The 20,773-nt window shown below is 52.0% G+C and overlaps 1 protein-coding gene across 1 annotated transcript in view; it reads right to left on the bottom strand.

The window, feature by feature from the left end:
• Nucleotides 1–16,181, bottom strand: part of LOC123760990 (neurobeachin-like) — a 217,667-nt gene extending 201,486 nt beyond the window's left edge. Inside the window, exon 1 of the mRNA XM_045746799.2 lies at nt 16,076–16,181. Within this exon, the coding sequence (XP_045602755.2) occupies nt 16,076–16,159 (84 nt within the window). The 5' untranslated portion in view covers nt 16,160–16,181. The remainder of the gene's footprint in view (nt 1–16,075) is intronic.
• Between the last annotated feature and the right edge of the window lie 4,592 nt (nt 16,182–20,773).

Here is a 20,773-nt window from a genome sequence, read left to right as displayed (position 1 = left end):
GGCTGGCTTGTGTGGGCGGGGCTGGCTTGTGCGGGCGGGGCTGGCTTGTGTGGACGGGGCTGGCTTGTGTGGACGGGGCTGGCTTGTGTGGACGGGGCTGGCTTGTGTGGGCGGGACTGGCTTGTGTGGGCGGGGCTGGCTTGTGTGGGCGGGGCTGGCTTGTGTGGGCGGGGCTGGCTTGTGTGGGCGGGACTGGCTTGTGTGGGCGGGGCTGGCTTATGTGGGCGGGGCTGGCTTGTGTGGGTGGGACTGGCTTGTGTGGGCGGGACTGGCTTGTGTGGGCGGGGCTGGCTTGTGAGGGCGGGGCTGGCTTGTGTGGGCGGGACTGACTTGTGTGGGCGGGGCTGGCTTGTGAGGGCGGGGCTGGCTTGCGTGGGCGGGACTGACTTGTGTGGACGGGGCTGGCTTGTGTGGGCGGGGCTGGCTTGTGTGGGCGGGACTGGTTTGTGTGGGCGGGGCTGGCTTGTGTGGGCGGGGCTGGCTTGTGTGGGCGGGGCTGGCTTGTGTGGGTGGGACTGGCTTGTGTGGGCGGGACTGGCTTGTGTGGGCGGGGCTGGCTTATGTGGGCGGTGCTGGCTTGTATGGGTGGGACTGGCTTGTGTGGGCGGGACTGGCTTGTGTGGGCGGGGCTGGCTTGTGAGGGCGGGGCTGGCTTGTGTGGGCGGGACTGACTTGTGTGGGCGGGGCTGGCTTGTGAGGGCGGGGCTGGCTTGCGTGGGCGGGACTGACTTGTGTGGACGGGGCTGGCTTGTGTGGGCGGGGCTGGCTTGTGTGGGCGGGACTGGCTTGTGTGGGCGGGACTGGCTTGTGTGGGCGGGACTGGCTTGTGTGGGCGGGACTGGCTTGTGTGGGCGGCCAGGAACAAAAAAAACAGAGGTGCTGGAACAAGTAAAGGAACAAATAACAAATTTCTCAAGAACTAACAACAAAGGTGCCAGAACAAGCAGCACGTGAACAAAGGTGCCAGGAACAAGGAACAAAGGTGCCAGGAACAAGCAACAAAGGTGCCCGGAACAAGCAACAAAAGTGCCAGGAACAAGCAACAAAGGTGTCAGGAACAAGGAACAAAGGTGCCAGGAACAAGCAACAAAGGTGCCCGGAACAAGCAACAAAAGTGCCAGGAACAAGCAACAAAGGTGTCAGGAACAAGGAACAAAGGTGCCAGGAACAAGCAACAAAGGTGCCAGGAACAAGCAACAAAAGTGCCAGGAACAAGCAACAAAGGTGTCAGGAACAAGGAACAAAGGTGCCAGGAACAAGCAACAAAGGTGCCAGGAACAAGCAACAGAGGAACAAGCAACAAAGGCGCCAGGAACAAGCAACACAGGAATAAGGAACAAAGGTGCCAGAAACAAGCAACAAAGGTGCCAGGAACAAGGAACAAAAGTGCCAGGAACAAGCAACACAGTAACAAGGAACAAATGTGCCAGGAACAAGGAACAAAAGTGCCAGGAACAAGCAACACAGTAACAAGGAACAAAGGTGCCAGGAACAAGCAACAGAGGAACAAGCAACAAAGGGGCCAGGAACAAGCAACACAGGAACAAAGGTGCCAGGAACAAGCAACAAAGGTGCCAGGAACAAGGAACAGAGGAACAAGCAACAAAGGCGCCAGGAACAAGCAACACAGGAACAAGCAACAAAGGTGCCAGGAACAAGCAACAAAGGTGCCAGGAACAAGCAACAAAGGTGCCAGGAACAAGCAACAAAGGTGCCAGGAACAAGCAACAAAGGTGCCAGGAACAAGCAACAAAGGTGCCAGGAACAAGCAACAAAGGTGCCAGGAACAAGCAACAAATGTGCCAGGAACAAGCAACAAAGGTGCCAGGAACAAGCAACAAAGGTGCCAGGAACAAGCAACAAAGGTGCCAGGAACAAGCAACAAAGGTGCCAGGAACAAGCAACAAAGGTGCCAGGAACAAGCAACAAAGGTGCCAGGAACAAGGAACAAAGGTGCCAGGAACAAGGAACAGTCAGCAACAAGGCCCCGGGGACTATCCAGATTTAGGGGAAGGTGTTAACGGCCCTAATTACCGCACCACGTCTAGTGCTCCCTCCCTCCCTCCCCTCTCTCCCTTCCTCCCCTCTTCTCTCTCCCTTCCTCCCCTCTTCTCGCTCCCTTCCTCCCCTCTTCTCTCTCCCTTCCTCCCCTCTTCTCTCTCCCTTCCTCCCCTCTTCTCTCTCCCTTCCTCCCCTCTTCTCTCTCCCTTCCTCCCCTCTTCTTTCTCCCTTCCTCCCCTCTTCTCTCTCCCTTCCTCCCCTCTTCTCTCTCCCTTCCTTCCCTCTTCTCTCTCCCTTCCTCCCCTCTTCGCTCCCCTCTCTCTCCCTTCCCCCCTCTCTCTCCCTCCCTCCCTCCTCCTCTCCCCCTCCCTCCCTTACCCATCTCTCACCCCAAAAAACATTCCCTTCACTCACCTGTCTCACCCCCCCTCCCATCACCCATCTCCTTCCCTCAGATCTCTTCCTCAAGTCTCTGCTTTTGCTCTTCCTTTCTCAGTTCTTTATCTCTTCTTCATTCCGGAAAATCTGTAAATGAGTGGAGGAGGACCTCAAGAGTGGAGGAGGACCTCAAGAGTGGAGGAGGACCTCAAGAGTGGAGGAGGACCTCAAGAGTGGAGGTCGACCTCAAGAGTGGAGGTCGACCTCAAGAGTGGAGGAAGACCTCAAGAGTGGAGGTCGACCTCAAGAGTGGAGGAGGACCTCAAGAGTGGTGGAGGACCTCAAGAGTGGTGGAGGACCTCAAGAGTGGAGGAGGACCTCAAAAGTGGAGGAGGACCTCAAGAGTGGAGGCCCGGAAGACCTCAAGAGTGGAGGAGGACCTCAAGAGTGGAGGTCGACCTCAAGAGTGGAGGAGGACCTCAAGAGTGGAGGTTGACCTCAAGAGTGGAGGTCAACCTCAAGAGTGGAGGAGGACCTCGAGAGTGGAGGTCGACCTCAAGAGTGGAGGTCGACCTCAAGAGTGGAGGTCAACCTCAAGAGTGGAGGAGGACCTCAAGAGTGGAGGTCGACCTCAAGAGTGGAGGAGGACCTCAAGAGTGGAGGTCGACCTCAAGAGTGGAGGTCGACCTCAAGAGTGGAGGAGGACCTCAAGAGTGGAGGTCGACCTCAAGAGTGGAGGTCGACCTCAAGAGTGGAGGAGGACCTCAAGAGTGGAGGTCGACCTCAAGAGTGGAGGAGGACCTCAAGAGTGGAGGTCGACCTCAAGAAGAGGTTACTGTACTTTGCCTTCAGACATCATCATCTTTAATGTGACACGGCCTTTTGGCGCTGAGCTGGGTTAATGCTGCCACCCCCCCCCCCCCACACCGTGCCACCACCACCCCCACACCTTGCCACCACCACCCCCACACCTTGCCACCACCCCCACACCTTGCCACCACCCCCACACCTTGCCACCACCACCACCCCCACACCTTGCCACCACCCCCACACCTTGCCACCACCACCCCCACACCTTGCCACCACCCCCACACCTTGCCACCACCACCCCCACACCTTGCCACCACCACCACCCCCACACCTTGCCACCACCACCACCCCCACACCTTGCCACCACCCCCACACCTTGCCACCACCACCCCCACACCTTGCCACCACCCCCACACCTTGCCACCACCACCACCCCCACACCTTGCCACCACCACCACCCCCACACCTTGCCACCACCCCCACACCTTGCCACCACCCCCACACCTTGCCACCACCACCCCCACACCTTGCCACCACCACCCCACACCTTGCCACCACCACCCCCACACCTTGCCACCACCCCCACACCTTGCCACCACCCCCACACCTTGCCACCACCACCACCCCCACACCTTGCCACCACCACCCCCACACCTTGCCACCACCACCACCCCCACACCTTGCCACCACCACCACACCTTGCCACCACCCCCACACCTTGCCACCACCACCCTCACACCTTGCCACCACCCCCACACCTTGCCACCACCACCACCCCCACACCTTGCCACCACCCCCACACCTTGCCACCACCACCCCCACACCTTGCCACCACCCCCACACCTTGCCACCACCACCCCCACACCTTGCCACCACCCCCACACCTTGCCACCACCCCCACACCTTGCCACCACCACCCCCACACCTTGCCACCACCACACCTTGCCACCACCCCCACACCTTGCCACCACCCCCACACCTTGCCGCCACCACCCCCACACCTTGCCACCACCACCCCCACACCTTGCTACCACCACCCCCACACCTTGCCACCACCACCCCCACACCTTGCTACCACCACCCCCACACCTTGCCACCACCACCCCCACACCTTGCCACCACCACGCCCACACCTTGCCACCACCACCCCCACACCTTGCCACCACCACCCCCCACACCTTGCCACCACCACCCCCACACCTTGCCACCACCACGCCCACACCTTGCCACCACCACCCCCACACCTTGCCACCACCACCCCCCACACCTTGCCACCACCACCCCCACACCTTGTCACCACCACCCCCACACCTTGCCACCACCACCCCCACACCTTGCCACCACCACCCCCACACCTTGCCACCACCACCCCCACACCTTGCCACCACCACCCCCACACCTTGCCACCACCACCCCCACACCTTGCTACCACCACCCCCCACACCTTGCCACCACCACCCCCACACCTTGCCACCACCACCCCCACCTCTCTGTTTACTGCTGCGGCTGCTCGCAGCCTGACGTATGAGTCACAGCCTGGTTGATCAGGTATGCTTTGTAGGTGCTTATCAAGTTCTCTCTTGAACACTGTGAGGGGTCGGCCAAAGGTATTTGTAGTACGTGGGTGAAGCATTTACAGCGTTGTGGTTCGAACAAAAGTCGTCAGTGAAGCACTTGTTCCGGAAGTGTTCGGACGTCAACAGTTGTGAGTCGTGTGTAAATCGCTTTTCATTCATAAACACCTGGGGGGTTTGGCGGGTGCATGGAATCACTTTTGGATCTTTGTTTGGAGGACGGGCTGCTCACGACTCACAACTGGTGACGTTCGAACACTTCCGGAACAAGTGCTTCATTGATGAATTTTGTTCGAACCACAACGCTGTAAATGCTTCTCCCACGTACTACAAGACTACGGGCTCACCATAGCCCGTGCTACTTGGAATTGTGTTCCAGGTAGCGAATCTTAAACAACAAACAACGTACTACAAATACTAATAATCGCCAACAGAACCTAACCACCTAACCTAACCTATGCCTAAATATGTACAATATGATAATATATTATAATATTAATTTATATTTGAGAAATTTTCCCGTTTTGAATGAACATCACGTTAAAATTTATGAATGCGTCTGTGGGGTCGACCACTGGATGGAATGGACTTGGTCTGAGGACGGGTTGTGTGGCTGGGCACAGTCCCTTAGTTTAGTCCTATTCCAGCTGCTTGTCCTCTCATCCCTTACATGTGAAACACAGCCATACTGGCTATATGTATACATACAGCCAGTGAAACACAGCCATACTGGCTATATGTATACATACAGCCAGTATGTACCGGAGAATACATACATAATTTCCTATATAGTTACCTTAGTTCTACAAATGAAGATATTATTGACTTATTCATAAGTGTTCATCTGTCCTCAAGGTTGCCAACCTCTGCTCCACTTACCTACACGCCTCTGACTACAGCCAACTGACGGACTGACTGTCACACAATCTGATTTATACAAACCCATTTTTACAAATCAGAGTGAACAGGTGTAGAGCCATAGAACTTAGAGTGAACAATCAGAGCGTTAAGACTTATATTAGCAAAACAAACGAGCATAATAATACAAACACGCTGTTCACACAAACAAGGAACAAGTATAATTGTTGGGCTTTGCTCATTAAAACAGGATTCATGACTAGAGAAAGGAACACAATTAGTCTGTCTACTGCCCTCTGGGTCATACGAGGATGGAACACAGTTTGTCCCTTATCCTTACGATAATTCCTATGGTTGATAATCGATTTTGACCATTTTGGCATAATTTTCACAACTACTTCAATATTTTTTTTCTCCCTTCCTATTTATGCTACGATGCTGAAACTTGGACCAGATGAAACACTTTTCCTATAGAACTTGTGAAAAAAGTTTGGTTGAAATCGAACGAGTTTTCATTTTTGCATTTTTATAACCAGACACCCCCTTAAATGAGGAGTATCTGGAGCCACTCAACTGTGGTGGTGGTGGTCAGGGTGCACAACCACTCCACCAGTGAGGGGACGACAGAGAGAGAGGGAGGGAGGGAGGGAGGGAGGCGGGGAGGATATTTTTGTTGTCTTCTTGGGAAGCAGAACAATGAAACCACAGCTCGCAATTAGGTAATGACAAGAAGAGGGAAGGAAGGAGGGGGGGGGGAGTGAGGGAGGGACGCCGAGATGAGATGGGCGGACAGGCAGTGGAAAGGGGGAGAGGGGAGGGCAGGGGAGAGGGGAGGGCAGGGGAGATGGGAGGGAGAGAACTAGCGAGAAGCTGCGCTAATGAGGTGAGGATCAGGACTCAGACTCATGCATTACTCCCTCCCAGCACCCCCCCCAGGGAGCCCCTGAATCCACACCCTCCCAGCACCCCCTTCCCCGGAGCCCTGTGACACTACACCCTCCCAGCACCCCCCCCCCAGGAGCCCCGTGACACCACACCCTCCCAGCACCCCCCCCAGTAGCCCCGTGACACCACACCCTGCCAGCACCCCCCTGTAACACGGGGTAGGGTTTCTCTCTCTACTTCTCTTTCCTTCTTTTCCCTCTACCCGTATTCTTACTTTTTATTCACTACCAAGGGACTCCAAAACTTTTACCAAAACCAACTCCACGCCACGTGGTCCTAAGACGATTGACCGACTTAGGATTCTACACCCAGTATGACGTGACCTAGGCTTTGAGCAAAACCCTAGAGTCGCCTCTACGCTGCCACCACCAGACCAGCAACACCGAGCAATGATCGAGGTCTGGATCGATCACGCTAATTAATCAACCTTGGGGCTTGATCCCCACTCGATGACCGTGGAAACTTAAGAGTGTGAAATTAATTACACGGGAATGATTCGATGTTAGAATCGATGTTAGAATAGGGAGCCCCTGACACCACACCCTACCAGCACCCTCCCGGAGCCCTGTGACACCACACCCTCCCAGCACCCCCCCCAGGAGCCCCGTGACACCACACCCTGCCAGCACCCCCCCCAGGAGCCCCGTGACACCACACCCTCCCAGCACCCCCCCCCCAGGAGCCCCGTGACACCACACCCTGCCAGCACCCCCCCCCCCAGGAGCCCCGTGACACCACACCCTCCCAGCACCCCCCCCCCAGTAGCCCCGTGACACCACACCCTCCCAGCACCCCCCCCCAGTAGCCCCGTGACACCACACCCTGCCAGCACCCCCCCCCCCAGGAGCCCCGTGACACCACACCCTCCCAGCACCCCCCCCAGGAGCCCTGTGACACTACACCCTCCCAGCACCCCCCCCCAGGAGCCCCGTGACACCAAACCCTGCCAGCACCCCCCCCAGGAGCCCCGTGACACCACACCCTCCCAGCACCCCCCCCTAGGAGCCCTGTGACACTACAGCACCCCCCCCCCAGGAGCCCCGTGACACCACACCCTCCCAGCACCCCCCCCAGGAGACCTGTGACACCACACCCTCCCAGCACCCCCCCCCCGGAGCCCTGTGACACCACACCCTCCCAGCACACCCCCCCCCCCAGGAGCCCCGTGACACCACACCCTGCCAGCACCCCCCCCCCAGGAGCCCCGTGACACCACACCCTCCCAGCACCCCCCCAGGAGCCCCGTGACACCACACCCTGCCAGCACCCCCCCCCCAGGAGCCCCGTGACACCACACCCTCCCAGCACCCCCCCCCAGTAGCCCAGTGACACCACACCCTCCCAGCACCCCCGCCAGTAGCCCCGTGACACCACACCCTGCCAGCACCCCCCCCCAGGAGCCCCGTGACACCACACCCTCCCAGCACCCCCCCCCAGGAGCCCTGTGACACTACACCCTCCCAGCACCCCCCCCCAGGAGCCCCGTGACACCAAACCCTGCCAGCACCCCCCCCCAGGAGCCTCGTGACACCACACCCTCCCAGCACCCCCCCCCCAGGAGCCCTGTGACACTACACCCTCCCAGCACCCCCCCCCCAGGAGCCCCGTGACACCACACCCTCCCAGCACCCCCCCCCCCCAAGGAGACCTGTGACACCACACCCTCCCATGCACCCTCCCCAGGAGCCCCGTGACACCACACCCTCCCAGCACCCCCCCCCAGGAGCCCTGTGACACTACACCCTCCCAGCACCCCCCCCCAGGAGCCCCTTGACACCAAACCCTGCCAGCACCCCCCCCAGGAGCCCCGTGACACCACACCCTCCCAGCACTCCCCCCCCAGGAGCCCTGTGACACTACACCCTCCCAGCACCCCCCCCACCAGGAGCCCCGTGACACCACACCCTCCCAGCACCCCCCCCCCCCAGGAGACCTGTGACACCACACCCTCCCAACACCCCCCCCCGGAGCCCTGTGACACCACACCCTCCCAGCACCCCCCCCCCCCCAGGAGCCCCGTGACACCACACCCTGCCAGCACCCCCCCCCCCAGGAGCCTCGTGACACCACACCCTCCCAGCAACCCCCCCCAGGAGCCCCGTGACACCACACCCTGCCAGCACCCCCCCCCCCAGGAGCCCCGTGACACCACACCCTCCCAGCACCCCCTCCAGTAGCCCCGTGACACCACACCCTCCCAGCACCCCCCCCCCAGGAGCCCCGTGACACCACACCCTCCCAGAACCCCCCTCCAGGAGCCCCGTGACACCAAACCCTGCCAGCACCCCCCCCCCCCAGGAGCCCCATGACACCACACCCTCCCAGCAACCCCCCCCCCCCGGGAGCTCCGTGACACCACACCCTCCCAGCACCCCCCCCCCCCCACAGGAGCCCCGTGACACCACACCCAATTTCTCACATAATTAATCTAATCTGGTGAGAGCGGGGATGTGAAGTGGGCAGAGTGGGATACGCCTCTCACCCTCTCCTCTCCTCTCCCGCCTTTCACTCTCACTCTCCCGCCTCTCACTCTCCCTCTCACTCTTCTCACACACTTTTTCGTGGATTCTCCCTTCTCCCATCTTCGTGTCAAGCGAACAGATACAACTGGTCCTAGCCAACCTCTCCTCTCTTCTAACACGTCGTATTTTGTACGGAATCGACAATTCATTAGTAAATTAATAAATATTAATGCATATTAAACCACCGCATTAATTAATCTTTCTATATGCATCGGCTATCGATGGGTTAGGTGGGTTGGTGGGGTGCGTACGTTTCGTGGTTAGTCAAAACCGCTGTATTGTTTACGGAGTGGCGAGTAGTTAACAGGTTGGCATAACCACACGACCCTCCTACACCTCTGACAAGCGTCAGAGTTAAGATGGTTAGATCTAACCAGAAGCGTGCCGGCCTAGCCAATCCTCACACTAGCCGGGCCGATGCTCATTAGCCGGGAAAGCGTCAAGATTACGGTGCTATCAACTTAGATAGCGAAGTGAAATTTGTTTTAGGTCATGGCGTTAAAATTATTATGCTCTTGTGTTTCTTCCAAGGGTGAATGTGGTGTGTTTCCAAGGGTGAATGTGGTGTGTTTCCAAGGGTGAATGTGGTGTGTTTCCAAGGGTGAATGTGGTGTGTTTCCAAGGGTGAATGTGGTGTGTTTCCAAGGGTGAATGTGGTGTGTTTCCAAGGGTTAATGTGGTGTGTTTCCAAGGGTGAATGTGGTGTGATTCCAAGGGTGAATGTGGTGTGTTTCCAAGGGTTAATGTGGTGTGTTTCCAAGGGTGAATGTGGTGTGATTCCAAGGGTGAATGTGGTGTGTTTCCAAGGGTTAATGTGGAATATCCACACCGCTTAACGATATATGCCAAAATCCCTGAATCAAAAAGAATTTGATAATTTAAACTATACAAACCTCTAAAATAAATTCACCTTGAGGTCTCCTTGAGGTTACCCTTGAGGTCTCCTTGAGGTTACCCTTGAGGTCTCCTTGAGGTTACCCTTGAGGTTACCCTTGAGGTCTCCTTGAGGTTACCCTTGAGGTCTCCTTGAGGTCTCCTTGAGGTTACCCTTGAGGTCTCCTTGAGGTTACCCTTGAGGTTACACATGAGGGTAAGTCTAACAGGCTTACATAAGTCCTTCACTAACTGAGCCTGTAACAATGTGTAATACTCAGCTTGCACTAAAACTTAAACCCGTTCTCGCACTTTCGTATAGTCAATATTGACTTATTAAATACGTGCATATGTGACATGCTAAACATACTAGTTTACCTTGAAAAGCTTCATAGAAAACACCGACCTTACCTAACCTTCTTAGTATGTTAAGATAAGCATCTTATTACTTCGTAATTACAATTATTACTTAACCTATACCTATAATAGGTTAAGTAATAATTGTAATTACGAAGCAATAAGATGCTTATCTTAACATACTAAGAAGGTTAGGTAAGGTCGGTGTTTTCTATGAAGCTTTTCAAGGTAAACTAGTATGTTTAGCATGTCACACATACACGTATTTAATAAGTCAATATTGACTGTAAGAAAATGAGAGAACGGGTTGAAAACTTACAGAACTAAGCTACCACCAAAACTCCTGTCCAAGAACACGGTAATCCCTCTCCAAGAATACGGTCAACGTAATGATCAACCAGGCTGTTGGACGCGGCTGCTCGCAGCCTCACGTATGAGTCACAGCCTGGTTGATCAGGTATCCTTTGGAGATGTTTATCGAGTTCTCTCTTGAACACTGTGAGGGGTTGGCCAGTTATGCCCCTTATGTGTAGTGGAAGCGTGTTGAACAGTCTCGGGCCTCTGATGTTGATAGTTCTCTTTCAGAGTACCTGTTGCACCTCTGCTCTTCAACGGGGGTATTCTGCACATCCTGCCATGCCTTCTGGTCTCATGTGATGTTATTTCTGTGTGCAGGTTTGGGACCGGTGTAAATTATTACATATCTCCCTGACCTGCGTTGTAGGGAATAAATTTTTAAGCGGTGAGACGCTTAAAAAGTTTTACAAGTTTACAGTTTTTTACAGCGGTTTAAAAAACTGTAAAAGATTTACAGTTTTTTTAAGCGATTTTTAATAAGTGAGTCATTTCATTGCGTGAATTCGGCCAGTAAAGATCCTTTGAACGGTTCCCAGGCCAGCAATTTATCCAGCTCATGAATATGGGTGTTAGTGTTCACCAATACTCCACCCTAGAGAGCACTAAGATCTTGACACGTATCATTATTCTACTGGCATCCGTTGTTCTACCCGTCTACGATAACAAGATTACCTATGATTACTTACCCCCCAAAGAATAAGAACACCCAAACCCTTCTCTTAAGAGCTACGTAACTCTCTTCTCCTCCCCCCCCCCCCCAACTCTCAATCCACGTACAAGAACCTCCTCCGTAAAAGCACTTTTAAATCCTAGAGAAAACAAAATAACTTTCAGGACTCCAATCGGGCCAAGAGCTCCTTGAAGACTACGCCCATTGCTCTTGGGGCGGCCTGAGCGCCAACACTTACGAGAAGCACCGTCGTAAATACCGCTCTTACCTCTCGTAAGAGCTTCACTAGCGATAAACAGCCAGAAGTTACTGGCAAGGATCTGCTGGCTTGATTTGATTTTCCTGAGGATTTGAAGCCATAAGGGCGCACGCACGCACATGCACGCACGCACGCACGCACACACACATATGATAGAGCCCAGTAGGCTCAGGAATCTGTACATCAGTTGACTGACGGTTGAGAGGCGGGACCAAAGAGCCAGAGCTCAACCCCTGCAAGCTCAACTAGGTGAATACCCACACACACACACACACACACACACACACACACACACACACTGTGGCGCGGGTTCGATTCCCGCACGAGGCAGAAACAAATGGGCAAAGTTTCTTTCACCCTAAGTGCCCCTGTTACCTAGCAGTAAATAGGTACCTGGGAGTTAGTCAGCTGTCACGGGCTGCTTCCTGGGGTGTGTGTGTGTGTGGTGTGGAAAAAAAAAATCAAAAGAAAAAAAAAGTAGTTAGTAAACAGTTGATTGACAGTTGAGAGGCGGGCCGAAAGAGCAAAGCTCAACCCCCGCAAAAACACAACTAGTAAACACACACACACACACACACACACACACACACACACTCCCCCAAAAAAGAACTAGGAATCAAAAGGCTGGCATACCGAAAGGGGAATTATGAACAGATGAGAAGTTTCCTAAGTGAAATACCTTGGGACACAAACCTCAGAGACAAGTCTGTACAGGGTATGATGGACTATGTTACCCAAAAGTGTCAGGAGGCAGTAAACAGGTTCATCCCGGCCCAAAGGGAAAAATCCGAGAAGCAACAGAAGAATCCATGGTATAATAGGGCATGTATCGAAGCGAAGAAACTGAACAAAAAGGCGTGGAGGAACTTCCGGAATAACAGAACACCAGAAAGCAGAGAGAGATACCAGAGAACCAGGAATGAGTACGTCAGGGTGAGAAGAGAAGCAGAGAAAAATTTTGAAAATGATATAGCAAACAAAGCCAAGACTGAACCAAAGCTACTCCACAGTCACATCAGAAGGTAAACAACAGTGAAAGAACAGGTATTGAAACTTAGAACAGGCGAGGACAGGTATACAGAGAATGACAGAGAGGTGTGTGAGGAACTCAACAAGAGGTTCCAAGAGGTCTTCACAATAGAACAGGGTGAGGTCACTGTGCTAGGAGAAAGGGAGGTAAACCAGGCGGCCTTGGAGGAGTTCGAAATTACGAGAGAGGAGGTCAAGAGACACCTGCTGGATCTGGATGTTAGAAAGGTTGTTGGTCCAGATGGGATCTCACCATGGGTACTGAAAGAGTGTGCAGAGGCACTTTGCTTGCCACTCTCCATAGTGTATAGTAAGTCACTAGAGACGGGAGACCTACCAGAAATATGGAAGACGGCGAATGTGGTCCCAATATACAAAAAGGGCGACAGACAAGAGGCACTGAACTACAGGCCAGTGTCCTTGACTTGTATACCATGCAAGGTGATGGAGAAGATCGTGAGAAAAAACCTGGTAACACATCTGGAGAGAAGGGACTTCGTGACAAATCGCCAACATGGATTCAGGGAGGGTAAATCTTGCCTTACAGGCTTGATAGAATTCTACGATCAGGTGACACGGATTAAGCAAGAAAGAGAGGGCTGGGCGGACTGCATTTTCTTGGATTGTCGGAAAGCCTTTGACACAGTACCGCATAAGAGGCTGGTACATAAGCTGGAGAGACAGGCAGGTGTAGCTGGTAAGGTGCTCCAGTGGATAAGGGAGTATCTAAGCAATAGGAAGTCTGTACGTCAGTCTATTAAGGTTGGCTAGTAAGACTAAAGTATTGAAACTCGACTCTTATCAGCAGAGCAGAGTGAGTACGTACACCAGGGGAGGAGGGAGGGAGGGGAAGGGAGGGGAGGGGGAGGGGGAGGGAGAGAGGGAGAGAGGGAGAGAGGGAGAGAGGGAGAGAGAGAGAGAGAGAGAGAGAGAGAGAGAGAGAGAGAGAGAGAGAGAGAGAGAGAGAGAGAGAGAGAGAGAGAGAGAGAGAGAGAGAGAGAGAGAGAGAGAGAGAGAGCTGATTAAGTTCCTCCCACGTCCCCAGTCTGAACAAAACACAAGACCTATAATTGGAATTAGCGTGAAAAGGAGTCTCCGTGTCAGTGTGACGTCTGGTGCTCGACTCCACTTCACAGCTACTTGTTACTTGGCATATAATCTGAGTGAATATATTTTCCCAGAAATCCTTCCTAGATTTGGCGTACTGTAACGAAGTTGGCGCACTGTACCGAAGTTGGCGCACTGTACCGAAGTTGGCGCACTGTACCGAAGTTGGCGCACTGTACCGAAGTTGGCGCACGGTACCGAAGTTGGCGCACTGTACCGAAGTTGGCGCACTGTACCGAAGTTGGCGCACTGCACCGAAGTTGGCGCACGGTACCGAAGTTGGCGCACTGTACCGAAGTTGGCGCACTGTACCGAAGTTGGCGCACTGTACCGAAGTTGGCGCACTGTACCGAAGTTGGCGCACGGTACCGAAGTTGGCGCACTGTACCGAAGTTGGCGCACTGTACCGAAGTTGGCGCACTGTACCGAAGTTGGCGCACTGTACCGAAGTTTGTAAAAAATCAAATAAAGAAATTAAGTAAAATTTTTACCTGTTGACCATTTTCCAAGTTCGTCTAGTCCAGTTAAATTAATCTAAAATTTTCCCCAAGTCGCGTTGATTACCTGTTGATAATTTCGAGAGTTGTCCTACTCCCACAGCCGTGCCTGTGGCCAGCCTTCCCTGGTGATTGGTCGGTGAGGTAGTTTCAATGACCAGGGTGTCACTACCAAGGTGTCTGTCACGACCAGGGTGTCACGACCAAGGTGTCTGTCACGACCAGGGTGTCACGACCAGGGTGTCACGACCAGGTTGTCGTGACCAGGGTGTCGTGACCAGGGTGTCACGACCAGGGTGTCACGACCAGGGTGTCACGACCAGGGTGTCTGTCACGACCAGGGTGTCATGACCAGGGTGTCACGACCAGGGTGTCACGACCAGGGTGTCACGACCAGGGTGTTACGACCAGGGTGTCTGTCACGACCAGGGTGTCACGACCAGGGTGTCACGACCAAGGTGTCACTACCAAGGTGTCTGTCACGACCAGGGTGTCACGACCAGGGTGTCTGTCACGACCAGGGTGTCACGACCAGGGTGTCTGTCACGACCAGGGTGTCACGACCAGGGTGTCTGTCGTGACCAGGGTGTCACGACTAGGGTGTCACGACCAGGGTGTCACGACCAGGGTGTCACGACCAAGGTGTCTGTCGTGACCAGGGTGTCACGACCAAGGTGTCACGACCAAGGTGTCTGTCACGACCCGGGTGTCACGACCAGGGTGTCACGACCAGGGTGTCACGACTAGGGTGTCACGACTAGGGTGTCACGACTAGGGTGTCACGACCAGGGTGTCACGACCAGGGTGTCACTACCAGATTGTCACGACCAGGGTGTCACGACCAGGGTGTCACGACCAGGGTGTCACGACCAGGGTGTCCCGACCAGAGTGTCCCGACCAGGGTGTCACGACCAGGTGTCGAATAACAGCCCTTGGCTTGCAGTATTCATTTAGGAGCATGAATATTAGTCTTATCCAACCCCTTGTCTTTGTAAAAACAAAAGATAAATGATCTGACTGACGTCTACACAGATCTCTCACTAAATTGTCATCCACACTTCCGTTTAAATAAACTTTCCTTATTAAGACCGCTCAATAGCTTGGTCGATAGAGCTTCGGCTTTACACACATGGGTTCGAGTCTCCTAGAGCCCAGGTGAATGCAATCTGTCACTAGTCATGTAGCAGATTCCATTCTGCAAACAAACGTTAGCAAACAAAGCCCGTCCTCCAAACAAAGAACCAAAAGTGATTCCATCCACCCGCTAAACCCCCAGGTGTTTAGGAATGAAAAACGGTTTACACACGACTCACAACTGCTGACGTTTGAACACTTCCGGAACAAGTGCTTCAGTGACGAATTTTGTTCGAACCACAACGCTGTAAAAATGCTTCACCCACGTACTACAAATACAAATAATCGCCAACAGAACCTAAACACCTAACCTAACCTATGCCTATATATGCACACTATGCTAATATATATATAAATATTCATTTATAATTGACAAAATTCCCGTTTTGAATGAACAGCATGTAAAAATGTATGAATGCCTCTGTGTGGTCGACCGCTGGATGGAATGGACTTAAGTCGAGGACGGGTTGGTAGCAACACAGTCATTTAAGAACACAAGAATAAGGACAACTGCAGAAGGCCTATTGGTCCATGCTAAGCAGCTCCTATTTATATCCACCCAAACTCATATATGTGTCTAAACTACATATGAAACAAGTCAGTGATCCCACCTCCAAAATGTTACCTGGTAACATAACTTACTGTCGAATGATCCTTCTGATACATATTAATATAGAGAACGGTGTATTAGTGGGCTACGTTACCTGTAGAGGCGGCGGGCAGTGGTCCAGGAGCTCGAGCATGTGCCTCAGGTTGTGGGCATCTTGGATCACGAAGTTCAGCTCCATGTCAAACTCTCCTCCCACCAGCTGGGGGGAAAATAAGCATATATTACCGTCTCGAGAATACAACAATGTCTCTTAATGTTTGTAAAACAAAGATACTAATATAATCCAAACACCTGCTTGCTTATATATGTAATCGTTTTTTAACTTATAATAATGTGGGTAACAACGCTTCGTTCAGTGAAGGAGATCTGAATGCTGAATGCTTCAAGCGAGGACCCGCCCCCCCGGCTCCTGGCTTGACCACAAAAGGTTGCCCCATGATAGTGTTTAGGTAGACACGGTGCTTGGGTCGATCGACACGGTGTTTGGGTCAACACGGTGCTTGGGTCGACACGGTGCTTGGGTCGACACGGTGCTTGGGTCGACACGGTGCTTGGGTCGACACGGTGCTTGGGTCGACACGGTTCGACGCGGTGTTTGGGTCGACACGGTGCTTGGGTCGACACGGTGCTTGGGTCGACACGGTGCTTGGGTCAACACGGTGCTTGGGTCAACACGGTGCTTGGGTCAACACGGTGCTTGGGTCAACACGGTGCTTGGGTCGACACGGTGCTTGGGTCGACACGGTGCTTGGGTCGACACGGTGCTTGGGTCGACACGGTGCTTGGGTCAACACGGTGCTTGGGTCAACACGGTGCTTGGGTCAACACGGTGCTTGGGTCGACACGGTGCTTGGGTCAACACGGTGTTTGGGTCGACACGGTGCTTGGGTCGACACGGTGCTTGGGTCGACACGGTGCTTGGGTCGACACGGTGCTTGGGTCAACACGGTGCTTGGGTCAACACGGTGTTTGGGTCGACACGGTGCACCAACATTTGCCCCATGGGGGGCCGGCCCCGACCCGCCTATGATAGTACTGTACTTGGTATGTTACTAGAAGGAGTACCCAGCAAAACCCGGGTTTGTACTTCCCGGCCCTATTCCCTCACAATTCCCCCTCCTCCACCACCTCTCCCCTCTTTGTCTCCCTTTTACATCCCTCTCCCTCCTCTCTCCCACCCCCTTTCCAATCTTCCCCTTCCGTCTCCCTCCTCCCTCCAACAATACCACTAATCAGTACACTATAAGAACACTCAGCACAGTATTTTTATCAACACACAAAAGTCATAAACTCTAAGGAAAACCAGACCATCAAAGTTTAGGGAGGTTTAACGGATGAAATATTATGATTAGATTTGATTATTTTCGTATCATCAGAGTCGAGCCATATAGTACTGGGAGATATTTGTGGGAATGACGTCCACACTGTGTCGCTTGGTAGTAATTTCTTTTACAACAATCTCGAGCAGCCCATGTTGTGCACGTACCCAGCAGCAATTACTGGAAAAGACACATATATATATATATTATATATATATATATATATATATATATATATATATATATATATATATATATATATATATATAATATATATATATGTATATAATATATATATATATATATATATATATATATATATATATATATATATATGCACTCACGCGCACACACGCTCGCGAGTTAATAAAATTCAATTTACAAAGAGAAACTTGTTATCTATATACAATTTGCCTGTAGTGTCTGACATGCTTGATAACAGCGATCTAATTGCCAACTGTAAAGGTTTGTTTGGAATAGTTATTGGGTAAACAAGGTGATCTGAGGCCGGGTAATTGCAAACTATTTATCATCGATGGCTCAAACAGAATTTTATCCCGTCATGGTAATCAGAAATACATTAACTCACTACATCCTACTGAGAGTAGGGTAGGGAAAGTGCCTGTAGTGCTGACTGTATGATAGGGAAAGTACCTGTAGTGCTGACTGTTGGATAGGGAAAGTACCTGTAGTGCTGACTGTAGGGTAGGGAAAGTACCTGTAGTGCTGACTATAGGGTAGGGAAAGTACCTGTAGTGCTGACTGTAGGATAGGGGAAGTACCTGTAATGCTGACTGTAGGGTAGGGAAAGTACCTGTAATGCTGACTGTAGGATAGGGAAAGTACCTGTAATGCTGACTGTAGGGTAGGGAAAGTACCTGTAATGCTGACTGTAGGGTAGGGAAAGTACCTGTAATGCTGACTGTAGGATAGGGAAAGTACCTGTAATGCTGACTGTAGGATAGGGAAAGTACCTGTAATGCTGACTGTAGGGTAGGGAAAGTACCTGTAATGCTGACTGTAGGGTAGGGAAAGTACCTGTAATGCTGACTGTAGGGTAGGGAAAGTACCTGTAATGCTGACTGTAGGATAGGGAAAGTACCTGTAATGCTGACTGTAGGGTAGGGAAAGTACCTGTAATGCTGACTGTAGGATAGGGAAAGTACCTGTAATGCTGACTGTAGAATAGGGAAAGTACCTGTAATGCTGACTGTAGGGTAGGGAAAGTACCTGTAATGCTGACTGTAGGGTAGGGAAAGTACCTGTAATGCTGACTGTAGGGTAGGGAAAGTACCTGTAATGCTGACTGTAGGGTAGGGAAAGTACCTGTAATGCTGACTGTAGGGTAGGGAAAGTACCTGTAATGCTGACTGTAGGGTAGGGAAAGTACCTGTAATGCTGACTGTAGGATAGGGAAAGTACCTGTAATGCTGACTGTAGGATAGGGAAAGTACCTGTAATGCTGACTGTAGGATAGGGAAAGTACCTGTAATGCTGACTGTAGGATAGGGAAAGTACCTGTAATGCTGACTGTAGGATAGGGAAAGTACCTGTAATGCTGACTGTAGGATAGGGAAAGTACCTGTAATGCTGACTGTAGGATAGGGAAAGTACCTGTAATGCTGACTGTAGGATAGGGAAAGTACCTGTAATGCTGACTGTAGGATAGGGAAAGTACCTGTAATGCTGACTGTAGGATAGGGAAAGTACCTGTAATGCTGACTGTAGGATAGGGAAAGTACCTGTAATGCTGACTGTAGGATAGGGAAAGTACCTGTAATGCTGACTGTAGGATAGGGAAAGTACCTGTAATGCTGACTGTAGGATAGGGAAAGTACCTGTAATGCTGACTGTAGGATAGGGAAAGTACCTGTAATGCTGACTGTAGGATAGGGAAAGTACCTGTAATGCTGACTGTAGGATAGGGAAAGTACCTGTAATGCTGACTGTAGGGTAGGGAAAGTACCTGTAATGCTGACTGTAGGGTAGGGAAAGTACCTGTAATGCTGACTGTAGGGTAGGGAAAGTACCTGTAATGCTGACTGTAGGATAGGGAAAGTACCTGTAATGCTGACTGTAGGGTAGGGAAAGTACCTGTAATGCTGACTGTAGGGTAGGGAAAGTACCTGTAATGCTGACTGTAGGGTAGGGAAAGTACCTGTAATGCTGACTGTAGGGTAGGGAAAGTACCTGTAATGCTGACTGTAGGGTAGGAAAAGTACCTGTAATGCTGACTGTAGGATAGGGAAAGTACCTGTAATGCTGACTGTAGGGTAGGGAAAGTACCTGTAATGCTGACTGTAGGATAGGGAAAGTACCTGTAATGCTGACTGTAGAATAGGGAAAGTACCTGTAATGCTGACTGTAGGGTAGGGAAAGTACCTGTAATGCTGACTGTAGGGTAGGGAAAGTACCTGTAATGCTGACTGTAGGGTAGGGAAAGTACCTGTAATGCTGACTGTAGGGTAGGGAAAGTACCTGTAATGCTGACTGTAGGATAGGGAAAGTACCTGTAATGCTGACTGTAGGATAGGGAAAGTACCTGTAATGCTGACTGTAGGATAGGGAAAGTACCTGTAATGCTGACTGTAGGATAGGGAAAGTACCTGTAATGCTGACTGTAGGATAGGGAAAGTACCTGTAATGCTGACTGTAGGATAGGGAAAGTACCTGTAATGCTGACTGTAGGATAGGGAAAGTACCTGTAATGCTGACTGTAGGATAGGGAAAGTACCTGTAATGCTGACTGTAGGATAGGGAAAGTACCTGTAATGCTGACTGTAGGATAGGGAAAGTACCTGTAATGCTGACTGTAGGATAGGGAAAGTACCTGTAATGCTGACTGTAGGATAGGGAAAGTACCTGTAATGCTGACTGTAGGATAGGGAAAGTACCTGTAATGCTGACTGTAGGATAGGGAAAGTACCTGTAATGCTGACTGTAGGATAGGGAAAGTACCTGTAATGCTGACTGTAGGATAGGGAAAGTACCTGTAATGCTGACTGTAGGATAGGGAAAGTACCTGTAATGCTGACTGTAGGATAGGGAAAGTACCTGTAATGCTGACTGTAGGATAGGGAAAGTACCTGTAATGCTGACTGTAGGATAGGGAAAGTACCTGTAATGCTGACTGTAGGATAGGGAAAGTACCGCCCATGTTAACAGTAGGGAAGGGTAAGTACTTCCCGTGTTGACATGCGTCACTTTAGTGTGTGTTGACATGCGTCACTTTAGTGTGTGGTGCCATGCGTCAGTTTAGTGTGTGGTGCCATGCGTCACTTTAGTGTGTGGTGCCATGCGTCAGTTTAGTGTGTGGTGACATGCGTCACTTTAGTGTGTGGTGACATGCGTCAGTTTAGTGTGTGGTGACATGCGTCACTTTAGTGTGTGGTGACATGCGTCAGTTTAGTGTGTGGTGACATGCGTCACTTTAGTGTGTGGTGACATGCGTCAGTTTAGTGTGTGGTGACATG

Source organism: Procambarus clarkii, chromosome 41, assembly GCF_040958095.1.
Source record: "Procambarus clarkii isolate CNS0578487 chromosome 41, FALCON_Pclarkii_2.0, whole genome shotgun sequence".
NCBI lineage: Eukaryota > Metazoa > Arthropoda > Malacostraca > Decapoda > Cambaridae > Procambarus > Procambarus clarkii.
The sequence above is the reverse complement of the archived record's forward strand: the minus strand, read 5'-3'. Positions and strand labels throughout refer to the sequence as shown.